The sequence below is a fragment of the Octodon degus genome, unplaced genomic scaffold, assembly GCF_000260255.1.
Source record: "Octodon degus isolate 3935 unplaced genomic scaffold, OctDeg1.0 scaffold00016, whole genome shotgun sequence".
Classification (NCBI taxonomy): Eukaryota; Metazoa; Chordata; class Mammalia; order Rodentia; family Octodontidae; genus Octodon; species Octodon degus.
In genome coordinates, this window is record NW_004524592.1 from 20,163,425 (window position 1) to 20,185,425 (window position 22,001).

General features: G+C 39.5%; 1 protein-coding gene and 1 pseudogene across 2 annotated transcripts in view; both read right to left on the reverse strand.

Moving 5' to 3' along the window:
- Positions 1 to 7,684: 7,684 nt before the first annotated feature.
- Positions 7,685 to 22,001, reverse strand: part of Enpep (glutamyl aminopeptidase) — a 108,231-nt gene continuing 93,914 nt past the window's right edge. For both annotated transcript variants that reach the window (XM_012513687.2, XM_023710010.1), the window contains 6 exons: positions 21,710 to 21,783; positions 21,495 to 21,599; positions 21,242 to 21,412; positions 17,596 to 17,736; positions 9,175 to 9,253; positions 7,685 to 8,233 (listed from right to left, as the gene is read on the reverse strand). In XM_012513687.2, the coding sequence (XP_012369141.1) occupies positions 8,081 to 8,233; positions 9,175 to 9,253; positions 17,596 to 17,736; positions 21,242 to 21,412; positions 21,495 to 21,599; positions 21,710 to 21,783 (723 nt within the window). In that variant the 3' untranslated portion in view covers positions 7,685 to 8,080. The remainder of the gene's footprint in view (positions 8,234 to 9,174; positions 9,254 to 17,595; positions 17,737 to 21,241; positions 21,413 to 21,494; positions 21,600 to 21,709; positions 21,784 to 22,001) is intronic.
- Positions 13,506 to 14,008, reverse strand: LOC101591051 (annotated as a pseudogene).

Here is a 22,001-nt window from a genome sequence, read left to right on the forward strand (position 1 = left end):
ATAATTTTAATGTTTCTTCTCCTCTCCTCCTCCCACAGCAGAATTTCCAGAGAGACAAATAAGGGCTTATTACAAATAAAAACTAAGTTGGAGGACATAGCTCAGGTTGGGGCAATAACAAGGAACCCGAAGAATGATAAACTCACCATCCTATTGTCGCAGCCTCCTCAGGCAGATTTCTCCCCTTTTCCCCTACCACACAGGGAGCCTTTGTTGCTCAGTTTGCTTCTTTGCTAAAAGCATATCAAGTGGCAATCTTTTCAGACAGGTAGATGCCTTGAAGATGAAGGGGGGGTGGTGAGGGTGAGCCATGCATGCCCAGTTCCTGCTCCAAAGGAGAAGAGAAGCCAGTGCAGGAAGGGAAAGGCAAGAACTTCTGCTGAGCAGGAAGGTAGCTCCCTCCCTGAAGGGCACATCAGGGTGTGGGCGTAGGCTCACTCCTGGATCTGAGGAGGAGGGAGGGTTTCTGCCAGACAAGTGCCCTAGGGATTCATGAGGCGTGCATCAAGATTCTGACTCTGCAGTTCCCTTTCAGATCCCTTTGCCATTGGATTAAATTTCTAGACAACTTTCATTGTCTGTTTCTCGTTATTGGTGGTGTTTGATTTGAGAAAGATCAGTACTTCATCAAACAAGGCACAGATCATGCCCTCTGTGTATGGGGCCACGTAGAGTCGCAGCTCACATATCTCCCTTCTCATAGAGATGCTTCATTCTTTATTTCCCCAAAATAAAGCATCCCTTTCTTCTCCCTAACATAAAAGATAAAAATATATAATATGTGAAAATTTAGTCCATATAGGATTTAAGGCATATTCTAGGACATTGTTACTTGTATGAATTCGGTCATTTTAATTCAAATAACAGGTCTTATTGACATCTTCCATTCTGAGCTTTATAAAGACCAACTATTTTCAATGTTGCTGCCCCACGTTGCTCTGTTCCACTATAATTTTATGACTGCGTATTTGATTTGAAGATTTAAATTTTGATATGGCATCAAAATATAGTCATTGACTAATCTCAGCTGGAGGGAGAGTATTTTATCACTTTATATTTGGAAGGAAGGAAGAAAGGAAGAAGGAAAGAAGGAAGGAAAAGAGGGAGGGAAAGAGGGGAAGAGATAGCAAAAAGGAGCAGTCCTTGACCTTATGAAGGCCAGTTTGCCAGGCATTTTGCCTAAATTTTTATGTCTTTTAAAATTAAACTTCAAGTTTGGACTTTACCAAAAATTTGGAACATGGACTCTGCTTATTGTCATGCTGCAGATAAATCTTTTACAAAATGCATACAATTATTTTTGCTTTTATTGATCCCTAGCTCTAGACCTTTAACTCATTGAATAAGAATCAGTTACATCACTCGGGCATAATCATTGTTATAATTTTGACACAGATCCTTCCAATTAGGATACATGTTCAATTTTTCTTGGAAGTGTGAATTGCAAAGATATATTGATTAAAGTCATGGATTTTGTATTAGTTTATCAAGAGTTATGTAATTTTTTTCTTTAAAAGGAGATGGCTGAGAAAGATACTTGTCAGTCTTTTCTTAAAACCTTTACAGACTTAAACACTGGAGCTTCCCTGTGTCCTGTAAGCTTTGGGATCTTAACAATTGGCTGATGTGTTAGGATTCATGGGTGTGAAGGTTTTCATGGAGGAAACTCTTACCTTGACACAGGGTTTTATGTCTGGAGTGTATACCATTGAGGCAGCAGCCTGTCAAATTTATTAAGAATACATCAGTGTTCTCCTCAAGTGATCTGCTTATTGGAGCAGAAAGAGAGAACACCTAGATTCAAACTCACTTTTGTTCTGATAAAGCTTATCCAAACACCATTGAAAATATTTGCGAAAGATTTTCCTTTTTTTTTTTTTTTTTTGACAGAACCGGGAATTGAACTCAGGCCCTTGCATTTGCCACTTATTCCACTGAGCCATCTCTCTGGCCCCTAAGATCTTCTTTATAGCATAATTCACTTCATTTGTCTAGTCTAAATTTAACTTTAGAGAAGCCAGTTATCAGTTAGCTCTGATGTGGATGGTGCTATTTGAGGTCCTGTACAATTGTTTTGAGAACTGATTACTGGATTTTAAGAAGCGACCTCAGCTGTTGGGGCTTTGGTGCAAACACGAAGGTGACAGCCCCGTTAGTATGGGCTAAAGGATCAGAGTTCAGATGAACACATATAACTCTTGAGAGAATATTGCAGTACAGATAAGGGGAGAAACAGCAATGAGATCAAGAAAGGAAGGCTGGTCTGTTCTGCTTTGTTGTCCACTTGGAGTGTGAGAAGTGTGGCCGCTTGCCCAGATCCAAAGAATGGGCTCCATGGTGGCAGGCAGAGCCACGAGAGCAAGGCTTCCATTCAGTCTTACATGGCTGGGGTGGCCCCATGAACAGCTTAACTCCAGGGTGCAGGGCTCTTTCTCTTTTTCCTCATTGGCTGAGTACTAGGGGTGCACAGTCTCCCCAGACAGCCTCTGAGTGTTACCCAGTCTCCCACCCAATCTGAGTTTGGATTTCTTCATAACATTGTCTATGCTTTGCAGGAAGCAGATGTTCTTGTTTAAAGATTCTATGTGACCTTGCAGTTACGCAGTTACAATGCTTCCTTCAGCCTTAGCCCAACGAATAGCCTTTCCTTCTCACTTCCTGTATTCACACCTACATTCTACAGTGGTTGCTCTCTTACTATTTTTATATCTCCCTCAGGGTCCCATTCACTTAGAGTCTTCTTCAATGCCTGCTTAGAAATGGGCCACTGTGGGTTTTTATTTCTTATAGGGGAAACAAGAAACATGTTTCTCTACTGATGCAAAGAGAGGAAAAGGACAGGCTGAAGATAGAGATAACAGAGAAAATACAGACTATTACAGGGATTACTGAAGTCAAATAAAGATACAACCTAAGGCCAGTGAAAGAAAGTTGCCTGTGCACTTGAGAAGCATGTGTGTCCAGCTGTTGTTGAGGGTGGTGGGCGATACTTGTCATTAGAGACGGTCCCTTCTAACAAGTATCCTCTGCTTATAGGAAAGCAGACTTCAGGAGGGGACTAAAGAGGGCGCCTCTGTTGTTGAGAGGTATCCTGGCTAGATAACTCTCCTGATAGAGAGGAAGGAAAGAGTTCTAAGTCTTCACTCTCATCCTTTTCTCTGGCTGTTAGCCCACCTACAATTGTCGTGTTCTTTTAACTGGACATGTATGTATGTATGTTCTTTTCAGAAAAGAGTGAGGATTCAAGGGTGTACAAGGAGGCTTTGCAGATGAATTTTTTTCTTATATAACAGCAATATGATATCAATTTTCTATTGGTACTTGTCATAAAAATTAAAATTCTCCCTAGGAATTTAAATGCATAATTTATTATGAAACATGGCTCAATTAACTAACAGTATCCTTTAGGCAATATACATTGTCTTGCTTTAGTATTTTTTTTCTGAAACAGGTTATTGTTTTGTAGTTCAGACTGTCCCTAAGCTCACTGTGCAGCCCAGGCTAGCCTTGAATTCATGGTGATCTTTCTGCCTCAGCTTCCCAAAAGCTGGGATTATGATGTCTTACTTCATTTTAACAATACTTTTCCTTCTTGTATTTTTATCTTCTCCCTGCAGAATTAATCTCAGGTTATTGATGAAGATGTGTAAAAAAGGTTATTTTTACAAGGAACTGGCTCATCTGATCACTGAGACTGAGAAGTTCACAAATCGCCTCTGTAAGCAGGAGACCAGGAGGGTCAGCGGAGAAAAATCTGCTCAAGTTTGAAGGTCTGAGAATTAGATGAGTTGATGGTGTAGATTTCCGTACAAAGACAGTGGAAGATGAAATGAGAGGAGAAAATGTCCCATGGTGAGCAGCCAGGTAGAAAAGGGGGTCTTGTCCTCCATCTTTTGCTCTACCCAGGCCCCAACGGCGCTGCATGGTGGCCACCATGTTGGAGTGGGCAGTCTCTTTTACTCAGTCCTCGAGTTCAGATGCCAACCACTTCTGGGAACTCCCTTACAGCATTCTCAGAGCTAATTTTTAATTTAGACACCTGGGGGCCCAGGCACATAAATTAACTATAGTGACTGAATAGAGTCATCATTCATACAATCACATAATTAATATTTCTAATGCTTGTATTGTATAACAAACCTTATTTCATGTTTTATGTTCTGCTTGTCCTAGATTTGTAAATGGTTTTAGAAAACAAGTGAAAATAAAAAGAAACAAGTTAAGAGGGAACTGGAGGGGCTGGGAGTCTAACTCGAGTCTCTGGTAACCCCACCCCTAGAAGGGTAAGTGGAGAATGAGATAGAAAGGATGAGGAAAAAATTGGCTAACTTCACAGTCAGTGTTTTGCCCTCATGCTCCAGTGATGAGCCCTTAAATATTAACACCGCCACCTATGCACATAAAAGTTTAAAACCTAACTGCCATTTAGATGGTATGATTGAAAGGGGTGCTAAGCATTGGCCATCAATGCTGGACCCCTCCTCCCTCCACGTTCACATCCCGTCACTCGGTCTTGCCAGGCTGGGATGGTAGCGATCACACTTTCCAGGCTTCCAGGGTTGGATTCCTCTGGAATGCACACTTGTATGAGATCTGGAAGGAAACAGGGAGGGTCAGAGCCTAACTTCTCTTTAGGAGTGCAGGGGAAGAGTTCTGAGGACAGACCTAAGCCAGCAGCCTCTGAGCGCCATGTCCCTGGCTGTCTCCTGTGTGTGTGGCGCGGCGGAGTTCTGGCATGGTGCTCAAGAGCTCCTAGCTCCCTGGTGGCCTTAGCTGTTTATCTCTCCTTTGGAAAGATTGTCTTGGTTGCTTTCCTCATCACTGGGACAAAAATGCACGAAGTTTGCAGCTTAAAGGTGGAGAGGTTTAGTTTGGCTCAAGTCTCAGTTTCTGTTCTCGCTGGGTCAGCAGTCTGAGGAGGAGAGCTGCTCACCTAATATCCAGGAAGCTGAGGGTGAAGGAAGGAGCTGCCGAGGGGAAGAAACCCTTCCAGGTCCCACTCAGAGACAGTGGCTTCCAACTACACTCTACCTTCTAACAGCAAGTCAGCTTAGCATTGCCATAGTGCAGTCTTGGTCTAAAGGCCCCATCTATCAGAGCATGAGACCCTTGGGGGACAGCTAGACACAAACCATAATAGACAGGGTCTGTCACTTTGAAACCACAAGCTTAGCATTGACCCTCTAATTCCTATTCCTCAAGCCCTTTCAATGGCTTGTGGGTACCAAATTCCCTGCATGTAAGGTTTGGACATAGTTTTTATAAGCTGGACAGGGAGCACCCCCAGGGATTTGTGTGTGGGAAGTTGGGCTGCAGTGTGGTGCGGTCAGGGAGAGAGAGGGAAGAGGCGGGCCCTGGTGGGAGGTTGCTAGGTGACATGGTAGGACACTTGGAAAGGGTTTGGGTATTTTCATGGAACCCTGAGCAGGTTCTCAGAGGAGCAAGCTGCTGTAAAAGCCTGACTCCTGAGTGTTCTCTGATCTCCCATCTGATGACATGACCTCTGTCACACACATAACATTGTGCTGTCACCTGGCACGAAGTCCTCACCAGAGCTGAGCTGAGGCAAAAGCCATGCCTCTGAATGCACAAAAATATGAGCTAACTAAACCCTTATTCTGCATAAACTTACTTAGCTTTTCTCAGGAGAGGGCCAGCTGGTAAATAATTCAGACTTTTCAGGCCATCAGATTTTACTGTAATGATTCAGCCCTGCTGCTATGGAAAGAGGACAAGCCATCGTCCATAATAACTGCATGTGTGTGGTCCCCTCCCAATAAAGTTTTATTTAAATAAGTCACATTTGAATTTCATGTAGTTCTCATGTCATGAACTATTGCTCTACTTTCAAATTCTGCCAACCATTTAAACATGTAGAAACTACTGTGGCCTGTATGCAGGCCTTATGGAAACAGGCTGGAAGAATCTGCAGACCCCTGAGATAGAGGGAGAAGGAAAAGGACGGGGAGATAAGTGACTATGGGACAGCATCGTATTGGTGTGTTGTTTGTACCGGGGTAGGCTGGATTATGCTCAGATAGCAGACAACCTCAACATCTCAGTAATTTACAACAACAAAAGAATACTCGTCACTCACAATGTAGTGCTCTGTGTGTTGACTACCGTCTGCTCCAGGTGGTTTTTTGCTTAAATCCTGGAATTCATGCTAAGAGGGTGGGCTTCAACAGAAGCACTGCTGGATCTGCACCAACAGAAGCCTCAATCACCTCATTGGTTAATTTGTCTCCTTGAAACAGTGTGGAGGCTTCCAGGGTCCATCCTCAACAGGTTCAGAATCTGAAGCTGGCTCATTAGGCTCCATGAAGTGAGCGGCATTTCGATAATTCAGGATGCCTGTGTCTGTCTGCTTCGCTTTTGAAATAATTTAAGGTAACATTTTTCAAATTTGCTTAGAAATTTATTTTTAAATCTTTTCCCCCAATCTGCATTTGAATTTTCTGCTTTAGCTGTATGGATTAGCTGTGTGGATTAAGAAGTCATAAGAAACAGGAGTAGGAAAGTTCACAGTTTCCAAGTACATGATTGTGACATGTGGTTATATAAAAGAAGTCAAAGCTAAGATTTCAGGGAGGCCTGCGGGTTAGCTCAGTTGTTTAAGCACCTGCTTGGGCAAGTTCAGTCAGCCACAGCAGACCACGGTTTGATCCCTAGCTCCACAAGCCTGACCAGAACTGCCCTTAAGGCAGCCTGAGCCAGCATTCCCTTCCACCCCACCCCTCCCCCCCAAAAAAGCTAAGATTTCAGTTGTGCCCACTGGATTCATTTCTCATCAAGCCAATCCTAAATTGCCATGTATTCCTGAAGGGGCTGTATAAATTTAGTTTTCTCTGGATATAACAGATTGGGACACAGTAATTTTTATCTCTTCTGCCTATTGGATTTATTCTGCGGATCTACTAGGTATCAAGTGCCACATTAAAGGTATTCTGGCCACCAGTTTCCATGCAATTGATGTATTTCATCGATTCATGCATTTTAATTTGATCAGTGTGATTCTATATGGATGAGGACCTAGGGGTTTACATGTACAAGAAGATACATCCTCAGGTATGCAGAGTCATGCTACAGACTTTCACGAGCTTCTCTATTTTCACACTTAGATTGCTAGGTGAGGTCAAAGTGAAACGTTAATTCCATTTAGCTTTATGGAATAATCTGCCATTTCTTTCCTGAATAGTTTCCAATTATTCCACTTTTTTCCTCTAAGATCTATGGAGCAAGCTAAGCACTCTTTTCCCTCCAATTTCATAGTGTATTTGAAGGAGCTTTGTAAGTGACGGTGTGAGATGAGAAAGCCCCAAGAATGACAAAGGTCAGTGTCTTGAACCACAGATGGGACTTGCTAAATTATTTAGGGAATGCAGCTGTCATGTTTATGTAAGAGAAAGTGACACTGAGAGACGATATTTTTCAAGGTAATAATTTAGATTTATTTTTAAAAAGAATAAGAGTTCTCTTGTTGATTTTATAAGAGAAAAGCCAACAGTCAGCCATTTCTTTGGCTAATTCATGCAGTCCTCCAGCAAAACTTAAGCCCGGGTTACTTTGGTAGGATTTAAAGTAGTAAGACATATGTGAATAAAATGATATTAGGTCTGTGTAATTCAGAATAATAAAATAAAGATTAAGATGGTAATATGTCCCTCAAGTACTGGTATTTAAACTTTAAAAATCAATCAAGAGAGAAGATTAAGTGGTGTTTCTTTGGTACTAAAAATGTAAAGCTAAGACCAAATTGTTCTATTTTCACAGATTTAAGATACAAAGAATGATATTTAAAGACATTAGAATGACTATTACATTCTCTTCAGTTTGTAAAGAATCTCCAATGAAGTACACTTAGAAGAAATCCCTGAGTATATTAAATACTCTATTAGTATCTTCCTTCATAAACAAAGAAGAACAATTTAAAAGCTTTGCCAGATATCAACAGAGCACTTAGCAAAGGCAGCGTCATTTATCAGGCTCCCTCTGCAGTGTTGCTAAATCAGATATTACATGTTTTGCTTAACAGCAGAAACTACAGAGTCACAAAATTAAGACACGATATTTGAACACATTAACCATTGTTTGGTAAGTCAAAAAACCACTGCCTTATGGCATCTCTATTTTGCTTTAGCCACTCAATATTGTTTTGCACTGTCTCGAGGACTTGCTCTCTAGGTGTTTCTCCTGCTCCGGCTTCTGGATATTTTGCAAAAAAGCTCTTCATCTAGAAAAGAGAAGGCAACAATTAAGAACGTTGTGTTAAATCCGGTTATTCACCTTCAAGAGTTTCACTTACAAAGTGGATCTACTTCCTTTTATATGGAAATTCTGCCTCCCCACACCTTCAGATGGAGCCCATGTCTCAGAGGAGCCATCATGGTGGATGCTGGAACAGCTTCTCAAGCTAAAGGAAGCTCTAACCAGAGAGAGAAGGAAGGCCGAATGCCGGCGCCTGGCACAGCCATTTCTACAATTTCTCTATGTCCTCTGTGTTCTCTGAAAAGCACAGCCTGTGGAATGATGGCTTTGCCTACCTTTCCTTCCCAGGAGTCTGGAGTACTTTAATATTCCAGGTCACTTTTTAAAGATGAATAAAAAACTTCTTTCCGCTGGTTCTACCCTCCTTTCTGTCCTCCAAAACTCTTCTCAAGCCCACTCATAGTATTTTTTGCCAGTTACGGAAATAACAATTATTTTATCTCTTCACAGATGCAAGAATCTTAATTTATTTCAATATCTAACCAATATCAAATTTCAGGCACTCTCCATTTGTCCAACATAGATGGACATGTTTCCTCCTCAGGAATTCAGGTTTGAAATTTGTTTGGAAATTCCAGAATTTTGAGCTTTGAGTGAAATCAACTCTTGAAGACCTTATTCCAAAGCTATGACTGCCAGGCAAGGGGAGACACTGAGTTCACATGTTAGCTCACCAGTCTCCAAGTATCCCCAGTGGTTGCCTTCTCCAGCTCTAAAATTTAGTTTCTTGCTCATTTGATTTTTTTTTTTCAGTTTAGAAACAATAGATATGTCTTTATTAGGTAAAAGAATGATTTGTTTCTCATTGTTGTTGTCTGGGATCTGAATAGAGCAAGCAGCATTTCTGTTTGAAAAACAATGTGATATGTTTCCTTCTAGACAAGTAGATAGGATTTCTCCTCATACCTCCCAGAGCTGCAGCTCGGTGTTGAATGGCTCTGCTATCGTGACGATCCGGCCCAGGTTTCTGTCATTGATCGTAAATCTGAAAAGAAATATAGAGGCATGAAAGGAAGCATAAGCGCCAGGAGTCTTACATTTCTTTCTAGATGCAAACACTTCTTTTTTTAGTGTGTGTGTTTAAAGTACTTTTCAAAATAAGCTAAACACAGAAAACACATTTAACTTCACATAATTCCATTCAGGAGAAATCCTTAACAAATTCTGTATTTCTTTTTGTAGACAGATTCAAACCATTTTCTCAGATGTAGAAGACTGTTCATTGGATTCGACAAATATTCTGTGTTTTCCTGCATTGCTGAGCACTTAGCAAGCAATTGGACCTCTGGACTCCCTCTGAGCTGGGGTGGACATGTGGCCCAGTTCTTACAAAGAGAACATGATAGAATTTTAGAGCTGTTGTTCTATTCCTTTTAAAGAACAAGAATTCAAAGTTCTCTTATAGACCATTATGTACACGGGCCTCATCTAGGTACAGATCTAACCACAACCAGTTACAGTGAAAAGAGAGGAACGACAGAAGTGAGTATAAAATTTGGCCACCACAATGTTGTGAAGGAAGACAGGAAAACACATCTAGATATAAAGTAGAAAGAAATTTTATATTCAAAAATTATACAATAGTGAAAGAAAAAGACACTATGAAGATTAAAAACTGATAGTTTGTCTTACACATATTAAAAAGTTTTATACTAAGAAGAACTTCAAATAAATAGTAAAAATTAACTAGCAGGCAATAGTTGGAACACATACAATAAAGAGCAAGTATTTTGACCATATAAAGGTAAAAAAGGAGAAATATACCAATGTGAAATGAGCAAAGCAAAGAACAGCTGCTGGAGGGAAAAGAAAATGTTCTATGCAGTGATCACCTCCGGTCTTGTGCATACCAGGCCCCGAGTCCACTCTCAACACAGGCTCCTTGCAGTGGAAATCAACCTTGCATCACATTTCTAACAGCATCATCCATTATCCAGAATGTGACTCTGAGGCATCAGGTGGCACCGTCTGCCCGGTCAGATCCTTTCGTCCGGCCCCCTAGAGCCGTCCCTTTGTTGGCAGGACCACTTCCCTCAGAGAGGATGCTTGTTTTCCACATCCTTTGCAGCCCCGGTCAAGGCACATGGTCAGGGTACACATGGTCCCCATTGCTGCTCCAAGGCCATCACTCCTCCACCCACTTTAAAAATCCTCTGCTCCTTCTGGGTATCTCCTGGCCTGTACCCTGTGCTTTGGCACTTGCTCCTTTCTCCTTCTTCCATGGAACACCTTCATCTTGGGTGACTTTAAGGTCTTGTGGATGATCAGTCTAATCATGTGTTAGCTCCTTAGTTTCTTGATCTCATTTCTAGTAATATTTTCTGAGCTCCATGTCAGCCACCCCATTCTCATGGCAACTTGCAATCACCTTGAGAAGTAATCTGTGTATGAAATCACACATCTCTGTGATGTAATATATCTTTTAGTTTCCACTCCATGAACTGTTACACTCAATTTAGACTTCTGGCCCATTGCCCATCCCATTTTTTTTTTCTCTGTCTTTGACATCAATGCTTCATTTTTCCACTTGTTTATTGATATAGATCATGATCTAACCATTTTCAGTAACATGTTTGCTCTAGTCCTGAGCTACCTGGCATTTTAATAATGTATGTCTAGCAACACCTCAACTTTAGATGAAATCAATTGCCCATTTTTTCTGAGTTTGAATCAGGTGGTCAAATTCTGGCAAGGGAAGTTATTGAACTTTCCTCATGCTATTTGTTTGTAAGTTCATGGATTTTTTTTTTTTTCCTGTATTTTAAGGAAGGGTCTACAGAGTGTTCAGAGTCTCACTACTAGATCAGACTTGTAGTGATCTGCCTGTTTATAGCCTCCCCAAAGCTGGGATTACAGGCGTGCGCCACCACACCCAGTCTCATTGGCCTTCTCTGTGGGCCCTGGGGGTAGGGCCAGCACAGAAAGTCCAGGGATCGAACCCTTGGCCCCTGAGCCTGCTTGTAGGTGCTTTAACCCGCTGAGCTATTTGGCTGGCCCAAGTTCATGGATTCAAACCTTAAATGGGCCCTCACACTGGTAATCCTTGTCACCTGAGTCACAGCTCCCATTTTTAACCTGTCCTAAATGTTACTGTTGTATCTTCACCTTCATCTCTGTACCCACATTCCAGGCTACCACCATCTTTTACAGGGTCTGTACTGAAGAGCAAACTGCTTTGACCGAATACTCTTTGATACTTCTCTAGGTCTGTTGCTCGCCTTACCACCAGTTTCATTTCAAAATAAAATCAATCATTTTACTTTTGTGTCTGAAAACCTTTAGTGACTTACTCCTTTGAGAATAAAGTCCAACTTTTAATGTGACTCTGTACATTATATATATATATATATATATATATATATATATATAATTAAGTTTATTGGTACATTTTAGATGATCACATTCATCATAAGACATCTGTACCTATACATGATATATTTTGATTTCTCTATTTTTCACAACCCCTTCACCTCCTTTCAGCCCATGTACTCCCTATTGGTAAAGCTTTGTTTCCATTTTATTTATTTATTTACTATGTATGTGGTACAGGGTCTCACTATACAGCTCGGGCTCACAGTGATCCTCCTGTTTTCAGCCTCCCCAGCCCTGGGATTACAGGCGTGCACTGCCATGCCCTGTCTCAGTGGCCTGCTCATCACACCCAGGGGCAGGGCTGGTATAGCATGTGGTGCTGGGGATTGAACCCTGGTCCCTGTGCTTGCCTAACATTTTATCATTTCTTTGATAGGTTTTTTTTCCCTCTTCACTCCTGCTCCTCCTTCAGCTCAAACAACCGTCATTCCCTGAGTGAGGCCTCCACCTCCCTCCACATCTTTTCCCTTGGTTCCTTTCCCCTTTACATCAGCTCAATGCCTCTGAGCCTCTTCTATTGGTAGCTATTATAGTTAAGTATGCACATTTTGACTCTTTGTCTTCCCTTAATGTTGGGCTCCACTACTGCACTCTAAAGCCTTCCAGGACAGAGCACTAGGTGTGTTCCTCCTTGTCCTAGCAGCCTAAGTGCCAGTCATCATGCCTAGCACATAGTACATGCTCCATATAGTTTACTGAGTGAAAGAATTAAAATGAAATGTTAGTTTTTAGCCACTCATCTAACAGGATTTTTTTTTTTTTTAAAGCACTAGAGCCAGGGAGATGGCTCAGTAAAATAAGCGCTTGCCCAGCAAGTGCAAGGACCTGAGTTCAATCCCCAGTTCTGCAAAAATAGAAAAATAAAAAAGCACTGATATTGGAAAGGGTTGGGTAAACAGGCAGTCATTAGTTTTTCTGGATAAATATCAGAAACCTTAAAAATACTTTCTTTAAGCCAGTAGTATTATTTTGAGTGTATCTTTAAAATATTGTCAAGAATATTCACAAAAAACAAAAAGACTCAAATTTAAAGATGTTATTCTTCAATTCATTACTGACAGTGGCACAGGGACAATCTATCATAGATAGAGACTAGTCATGTAAATGAAGACATATCTATACATTAAAATACTACTCGGCCATTGTAAACATTGAAGAAGCTTATTGCAGTCTAGAAGAGAACATGACATAACAGAGACTGTTAGGAATGGGAGAAAAGAGTAAGGGGAGCTGGGTAGGTACACATAACTGAAGAATAATATTTTAATGTGTGAAATGCTATGAAGAAACTCATATCATTCAATTAATATATTCCAGTAATTATGATACAAAGGGAATAGCATAAACACAAAAATAGATTTATACAATATATGGTGTGATATCCAAATAATAGGTGTGATACAAGGCAAATTATAAAATCACATATGCATTTCTATTTCTGTAAAATAAATAAATTAACATCCATAGGAAAATGACTTCAAAACTACTGAAGGTAGAAGTTAGTTCTAGTTATTTTTTTTTTTTGCATGGTCGGTAATTATTTCTATTATTTCTTACCTATGTTTTGTTAAAAAATAGTTTCATACAAGAATGTAGAAATTTTAGAAGAAAAAATACACTAAATTGCTCCAGTAAGATGTAATACATTTTTAATGACCTTATATAATTCTATAATATTTTTCTCTGCTAAAAAGGAATTGAGGAAAAAAATTTAAAAAGGAATTGAGCTGTGCTGTGTGAATGCACCAGTTTCCCACAACATCATATTTATGAACTTCCAATGTATACTAATACAAATGCTAAAAATATTTCTCTTTTCTTTGTTTTTTGTTTTTTGTTTTTTGTTTTTTTTTTTTTTTTTTTTTACATTTTTTGTGATTTACTGAAGCACAAATAAACATGCACACAGGCCGTCTACTCGTTTTCTTCACTGCGCAGCCTGGCATTGGGATTGGTGACTCGGATGGCTAGCTGGGCTGCTCTTTCCACGATGGCCTTGCGGTTCTTAGAGGAGACGTTGTGAGCAGCATCTGCACAGTAAGACTTGTTGCACATCAACAGCACCTCCAGCTCCTTAACATTGTGCACCAGGAACTTCCGGAAGCCACTGGGCAGCATGTGCTTTGTCTTTTTGTTACTTCCATAACCTATGTTGGGCATCAAGATCTGGCCCTTGAACCTCCTCCGCACCCTGTTGTCGATGCCTCTGGGTTTCCGCCAGTTGCGTTTAATTTTGACATATCGGTCTGACTGGTGCCGGATGAACTTCTTGGTCCTCTTTTTGACGATCTTGGGCTTCACGAGGGGTCTGAGGGCCGCCATGGTGCCAAGAGGGAGATGGCTGCCACCTCCGTAGGCAGCGCCGAGGAAGAGCTCTTTTCTTTGTTGTTAGGGACAAAATTAAATGAGGTGCTCGGAAACTAGCAGTGACAGGATGAGGAAAACTTGCAGCTGCCTGTATAAGCACTAGACACGACAAAGCACATTTATCCCAAGAGAAAAAGAAATATATGAAATGTAGAAAATAAAGAGATAGGTTGTGTATTTATCATACTGGTTAATTTAAAAACTAAAAGGATGATTTATTTATCTTAAATAGTTTGAAAATTTGTATAAAAATTATCTTCTTAGACGTAATATTCATGTACATATTAGTATGTTATGAAAAACAAAATCATTTGGGTACGCATAAAAACTTCAGTTAAGTGCTCATGAAATTATTTTATGAGTAGTGTTTAAATTGCTTCAGTCATGTTCGCTAAATCAAATTTACTGACTTGATATTTCTTTCTTTTTTTTTTAATTTAGTACGGGGTCTGCAGGGTATCACTACACAGATCGGACACATAGTGATCCTCCTGTTTTCAGCCTCCCAAGCCCTGGGACTACAGGCGTGTGCCACCACGCCAAGCCTCCAACTTGATATTACATGTACGGTCATCAACCAAAATCAGACTTTGACACACCACGCTATGGCCTCATTGGGTTCAGTCAGTTTCATAGTTTCATCTAAGAGTTTAGTATAAAAAAATAGAAACAGTCAAAGATTTCCAATGAATGTATCCTCGGAACTATGGTTCAGGCTTGAGTTGGCAAAATAGTAGTGGGATGGTGGTCCATTGTAACAAAAGTCATATGACAAAAATTTTATTAAAACTTCAGAGTCCCTGGTTGGTTGGCTGCAAGGCACAAACGGTGATGCAGAAGCGTCTGGGGAAAAAACCTGCTCAAGCCGAGCAGCCCGGAAGTGGAGCATGAAGGAGGAGCCCAGGACAGGAACACAGCTTTCCAGGCCACACCCCCAGTGGCCACCTCCCCCGGGGGTGTACCTCCCAACACAGCAAACTCATCAATGGAAGACTCCACTGATGAGTAGAGGACTCTGTGCTCCGATTACTTTCCAAATGACACTATGGGATGACGGTTTAGATTTAAACCGTAACAACTGTGGAAAAATTCGAAATAGGTGAAAAAGCTACTGAGTGTCTCCAGTAGAAAACTAAGGACAGAACAGAGAGAAGATGCGAGTTGCTGCTCTAGGTAGTAGGTCCCTCAGGACAGTCGTTATCAGCATTGTCTAGGATACCTTTTCAAGATATCTCTTTGTTTTCATTTTGTAATTGTGAAGTTGTAAAAAATTCATACTAAAACAAATGATTTTGTTCATCAAAATGGAAGTGGAATAAAACAAAAAAAAAAAACCCAGATTTTTACTGTTGAGTGACAGTATTACTAATTGTTCAGAAGTAGAAGCAATAAAACTGTGCATCCTGCAATTTAGAAAATGTCCAAGAGTTTGGAAATATTTATATGAAGTGTGTTTCATTTCAGTTTAATTTGGCTTATATAATTTGTCACAGGGAAAATTCTATTTATAGAAACAAAACATGATATTGCTTTTTGTGTAATTGTCAGACATGTTGTTATTATATAATTTTATATTTGGGGCTATCTGAAATAATAGCCATGCTATTATTTTATATTTGGGGCTATCTGAAATAATAACCATGCTATGAAGAAATACTAAATGCCTTGGGCAAGACTTTTGGAAATAGTTCTGGAAATGGTTTATCAATTTATTTTCCTTGAAAAATTCAGTTTATTAGGTCTGATTCATTGTGCGTGCGTGTGTGCGTGTGTGTGTGTGTGTGTGGCCAGCTCAGCCCACCAGGGGGCGGGGCTGGCTGGCATGTGGTACTGGGGGATTGAACCGCAGTCCCTGTGCTTTGCTAAGCTTGTTCCAAGAAGGTGCTTTAGATCACTGAGCCATCTCACCAGCCCTCTGATTCATTTTGTAAAGTCCAGATATTTAAGACTTCCAAGAAAAGGTAAAATTTATGCTTTTGACTTTTTAAAAATTTTAAGGTATAATAATTAATTCATTTGTAAAGATGAAAATTTGTATTGTTTTAAATAAGTCACATAGATCCTATCAAAACAGGCCTTGAAAAATAGTGTATTTAATAAACAATAAATGACATCTATTTTATTTTGCAAAATAAAACATTATTTACTTATCTTTCCACAATAATTCAAAATTAAATATCGTGCTTATTTATGTATTGCAAAAAGAAAAGCTTTGTGATCTTTCAACTTACACAAAACACATAGTACGTGTCATTAGGCATACATATTTCAAAATAGGAAAAATAGAGAGTATTACCTAATATCACATAAACTGTTAAACCATATGACATGTCCTTAATAGGTAGATTTGTTCATTATAAATGAAGCAGTCTATGGAAATAATTAGAAACAGATTCACAGTACCAGTGTGTGCGGCGTACTGACCAAAGTCAGAGATGAATAGTCACACTTGCTAGTAACAAGAACAGAAAACAGAAAGTTCTATCGCAGAATGTCTGGGTTGTAGAATATCTTGGTTGAGAATTAGAGATGTAATATAGATTTCAGAAGGCAACAACATATAAATAGACATAATAGCCTGGTGAATTGCAGGACAGAACAGAGAGAAGATGCGAGTTGCTGCTCTAGTTAGTACGTCCCTCAGGACAGTCATCAGCAAGGTTGTAGCTCAGGATGAACGGGAGATTAGGAGGGGATAACAGAAGCCACTTCCTAATGGGAGGATTACAGCCAGTACAGACCTTTTTGTCAATGTTTACACATTTACTTGGGACAGGTTATTTATTCGATGTGTTATTTTATACTCTGACAAAGAAAAGCCTTTTTAATGGAAATTGAACATTACATTTAGAGGATGAGAACCCATAATATTGGTATTTCCTCTTAATAGGGCCAAAGAAATAAGAAATTTGGAAAAGCTTCTTTTTCACTGATTTTTTTTCTTCTTTTGTCCTGACTCCTACTGTAAAACTGCAAATGCCAGGCTTGGGTTGAAGCTTGGCGGTAAAGGGTAGGCTTTGCAAGAGCAGGGCCTTGCACGCAATAACTAGCACCAAACCAAACCAAACCCCAGTGCTGTTGTTGCATAGGGAACATAGTTCCTCTTCAAGAACTATTCAGAACACTTGAACAGTTTAAGTATCTGGTCAGAAAGGATAAGTTTTACCACCCATATAAGCTCAGTGAGGTATAAGATTCCAATTTAAGCCAAAACCCAAGAATTTTCATTTAGTTTTCATCAAACATTAATTGAAAACTAAATTATGTACCAGCATTATGCCAGGTACTACCATGGTAGGCAAAATTATACTCATTTATTTTAATCAAACAAACCCACCTGCAATTTAGTCCTCTGTGTAGATCTCAGAATCCTTAGGTCAATTAGAAACAATAATTTCTAGAAAAAAGAACCATGCTGAAAATTACCTAGCATGTGCTTCCCTGGCAGGAACATATCATGATGCTTTACCTCTGCTAATACTCTGCTTCAGATATTGCATGTCACAGAAAGTGCACCAAAGGGAAAAAGAAGGAGCTTGAAGATGGCCTCAAGCAAGGAAACAACAGACAGTGATCAGCTCCTCTCACCTGTTGATGAGATAGTCCCAGTTGAGCTGGATCCACGTCCAGGCCATGTTCTTCCCATAACTGTTATATGAGATATAGCGGATGACTGTAAACACATCCTGACTCTTAATGACGTTCGGGTCCTTGAGCAGATCCAGATACCTAACGTGAGGAAAACAGAAAAACAACTCAAAATTAATTCTAAATGTTCAGCGGTAGCTAAATGCCAGTCCAACATAGCTTTCATTCCAACCATTTAATTCTTGAGGCATAAAATGACAAAGTGAATTATATGTGATAAATGATGAAAGATGATTTCAAATTTTGTAATATAGTCAATTGTCTTTAAAAATTAACCTGTGATTTGGAGGACTGGTAAAGGATTAACTATAGGAACATTAAAAATTAAATTAATTTAGATATATTAAACAATTTTAAAATACTGAATTTCAATGATTTTTTCAATCGGGCTTTTCAAAATAAAAGCACTTTATTCAATTATTTGTCATCCTACTGGATTAAAATATTGGAAATTAAGGAAGAGTAGTAGCACTCTTATTTGGAATAGTATAACACTTAAACTTTATTGCTCTTCCCTACATTGTAAAAAACAACCTAATATAATCTATGTGTTTAAATTAGTTCGCTATTATTATAACATAATGCAATTTGAACCAAGATAAGTTAAGTAACTAAATAGGTAGTTGCTATTGAATCTGTATCCTGGTTGTATCGAGAGTTGCATTTCTAGCCCAAATCCCTAAGGAAGTGCACACTGTTCTTAGAAAAATGTTCCTAAGTAGCATTGGTAAACTATTTATTTGTTATGAGATGAGTAGCTCAGAGTGGATATCTGTTGCTGATAAATCAGGTAGATTTTTGTATTGTAGTCTTGTGATGTCAACCGGATTGGCGTGGATCTCTGCTACCCTTAGGGAGATGAGATGATAGTTACAGTAAAAAGACCACTGTTCAGCTTGAGGTATGAGATAGCTCTGGGAGGCTGCCTTCATGAAAGATAAAAGATCTCTCCACATTTCCCTTTTTTTATTAATACATCAAGAGCCAAGTTAACATACTTGACTAGAGAAATTTATCCCAAGAAAAACTGGAAAAAACTCAAGCTTGAAGGGCAGCCCATGCTACATGGGAAACTGGAAATCACCACTCCATCTGGGTCTGAGAGAAAAACCTTCTGTTCAGCATCCACTTTTACACCTCATTCACCATGGTATGGAAAAGAGATGGTAGATACCAAGCAAGATGAGCTCAAGATATTAATGGACGTAAAGTGAGACTCTTAGTTTCTTTGGGGACTTAGATGGGTGTTGAGTCCACTGATATAGTGTAGGGTGCTGAAAAGACTTCTGGGAAGACAAAAATGCACCCATAGCAGAGGTATTTCATAAGTAAGAGAAAATGACCAGGACCACAATTCTCATCTCTGCCACATACCATTCCAGCAGGTAAAATATGACCAAGAAGGACCCAGTGGAATCTGATTCAGTACAAAACCAGTTAAAGTACCTAAAGGCAATATTAGTAAGGATACAAGTTTTTCCATTACTACAAGATGACTTATAGAAGAATTGTAGGGAAGGAAAGAGACTGTAGAGGACTGGACATTTATCCCACAAGACTATTTAAACTACATTTCTAACTTAACAACTGATTTAAAAACTGGAAGTTTTTCAATTTAAAGGCTGCAAGACAAAGCTGTTATCAGTTGTCTCCCATCTTAGTGGCTCATCACTCAACAGTGGGGGAACTCTAGGGAATAAGACCAGGAGGTAAAGATACTGCCTTTTTTGTTTTTGCATTTAAGCAAGTAAACCTACACTGATATGAAACTCTGCATATTTATCATACATTTCAGATTAAATAGGAATGCTACAGAAGTTTTTACTGCAGCCTGGTCTTACTGCAGAGCTTTCTTTTGCTCTGGCCATGACCTGAAATTGAAAGTAAATGGTAACACACTCAAATGTGGACATATTGCCTCAGATTTTTAGAAAGGCTTACTATTTCCCTGAAAATAAATTTTTCATGGTAGTCATGCAAGGCAAACAGCTTGCCTTTCCTTTTGGAGTAACTTATTCAAAGCTTCCAGAAACTGTGCTGAAGTTGTGGGCTTCTGAATTTTTGTGAATTCTATTACCTATTCCCTAGTCTCCAAGATACTTACTAAAGCATCAAAAGAACTTTCTAATTTCCCTACCAGATACAATTAGTGCAGTACTAAAAGCTACTGAATCAGTGTAATGTTTCAATGGATGTGAAGATACTCCAATTCCTTTTACCTAAATTAATTTTTACTGATATATGCATAAAAACATAAAGTCACAAATATTAATAAAGTACCCTGTGATGTGAAGATGTTCACACTCTTGATGGACTATGTAGTGACAGCAAGCAGACTGGATACAGCCCTGAGTTAAGGCAGGAAGAGGTATTGCTGCCACAGAAGTAAATGCTTCTGATAGTCCTCTGAAATTGGCATTGTAATTTAATATTTAAATTTTGTCTCTTAAGGTTATAAATTTCTCAAGGACAGATGTCATATTTTTAATCATTTTTATTCCATACGTAGATATGCAATGAATACATATAGCAAAGAGGGAAGGGGGAGAGAAAGGGCATCATAAGTGTTGGTTAAATGAAGTGAATACCTCAGACACAGAAGCTGGCTAATCTGGCGCACAGGCATAGAGCAGGAAAAGACCCATAGGTGGGTGTCCAGGTTCTCTGTAGAATGCAAATGTGCATGTATGTGTGCATATGTGTATGCATGGATGGCAGACACTCCTCTTTTCTACTGATGGAGCTCAATTTTCTTCTAGGGTCATTAGCTAGCCCTAGTTTTACAGGGAGGTAAGCTCCTACCTCAGCCCTAGAGAATCGCAATTGGCCAAAATTGGTCAAAAGAATTCAAGTTTATCTCGGCAAATGCTCAAGTGGAAGACCTGTAGTCTGACTTGGAATGATCCAGTGTGACTCAGCTCTAGATTGTAGAGAAAGAGAGGACACATATCCTCTTGGCATAAAAGACAGAACTCGAAAGAAGGAACTCTGCTTCTGTTCTTTCTCCTCTGGACATCTTTGTGCGAAGACAACATGTCCGGAGCTTTGGAAGTGAAGAAACATCCAACACACTGAGCATGGAAGGACAGAAAGAGAAATAGCCTGCGTCTTGGATGGAAATGTTGATCCATTGCACATAACTGGAAACTACCTACTTCCAGAATTTTTTACATGAGATTATATATATATATATATATATATATATATATTTTTTTTTTTTTTTTTTGGGGGGGGGGGACAAGGGATCAAACTCACAACCTTGCCCTTGCCAGGTAGGCACTTATGCTGCTGAGCTATCTCCTTGGTCCTTATTGCTTTAGGCCAATCCTATCCAGATGTTTTGTTTCTTACAGGAAAAATTATTCTTGATGAATATTTTGAAAATGACATCATACTTTATTAATCAGACTGTTAAAGAGATTGTGACATATAAACTATTAAATACAATTCATATCAGTAAGATAAAACCCGACTTGGATTGGGAGTGCATCAAAGTGATTGAACACTAGCATGTTTAAAGCCCTGAGTTTAAGCCTGAAGACCACAAAACCAAAAACAAGCAAACAAAAGAGCCCCACCGATTTACCTTGCCAAAAGAGGAACACTCTTCACTGATGCTAATCCATAAAGCAGTTTTTCTTTTTCTTGAGCTAGTGAAGTCTTCTGGTATTGTTCTAGAGTATAGTTCCACGATGCCTCATTGCCAGAGTTCTGCATGCCATACCGATAAACCAGAAGCCTGAGATTTACAGGAATGCTGGAAGAAGGCAGTGTTTCAGAGATTTCATTTATTTCTCAGTTTCAAGTCTGCTATCAGTGATTAAAAAGTGGGTAGTTACCTTATAGCTCCATCTACCCAGTTTTTAAACAATGAAGAAGCATTGTTCAAGGCGTCCTTATCACCCATCTTGCAGGCAAAGGTTAACACAGAAGCCCGGAGCAGCCTTTAAAGAGCAAACAAACACAAAGCCAGAGCCTTAGGCATTTTCTACATGTCCTAACACAAACCAACAAGTGTTAAATGAATGGTAGCTTTAAAAAGATGAAAAATAACTTTGTGAGGTGGTCACCAGTGTCTTCCCATCCGAGAGAATCTGCAATGGGCTTCACTTGACTTTGGAAGTATTCCTGAAATAAAAGCACCACATACCATGAGTCATAATTTACTGTTTACGAACAGTCTGAATAATTGACAGCCCCCCATGTGGTCATCTTTTTCCTACTAGCTCAGAGAATTTTGAACTTAATTTAGAAAGGAATGTAGGGCCAGGGAGATAGCTCTGTAAAGCAAGGTTCTGAATTTAATCCTTTGTACCACCGAGAGAGAGAGAGAGCGAGAGCGAGAG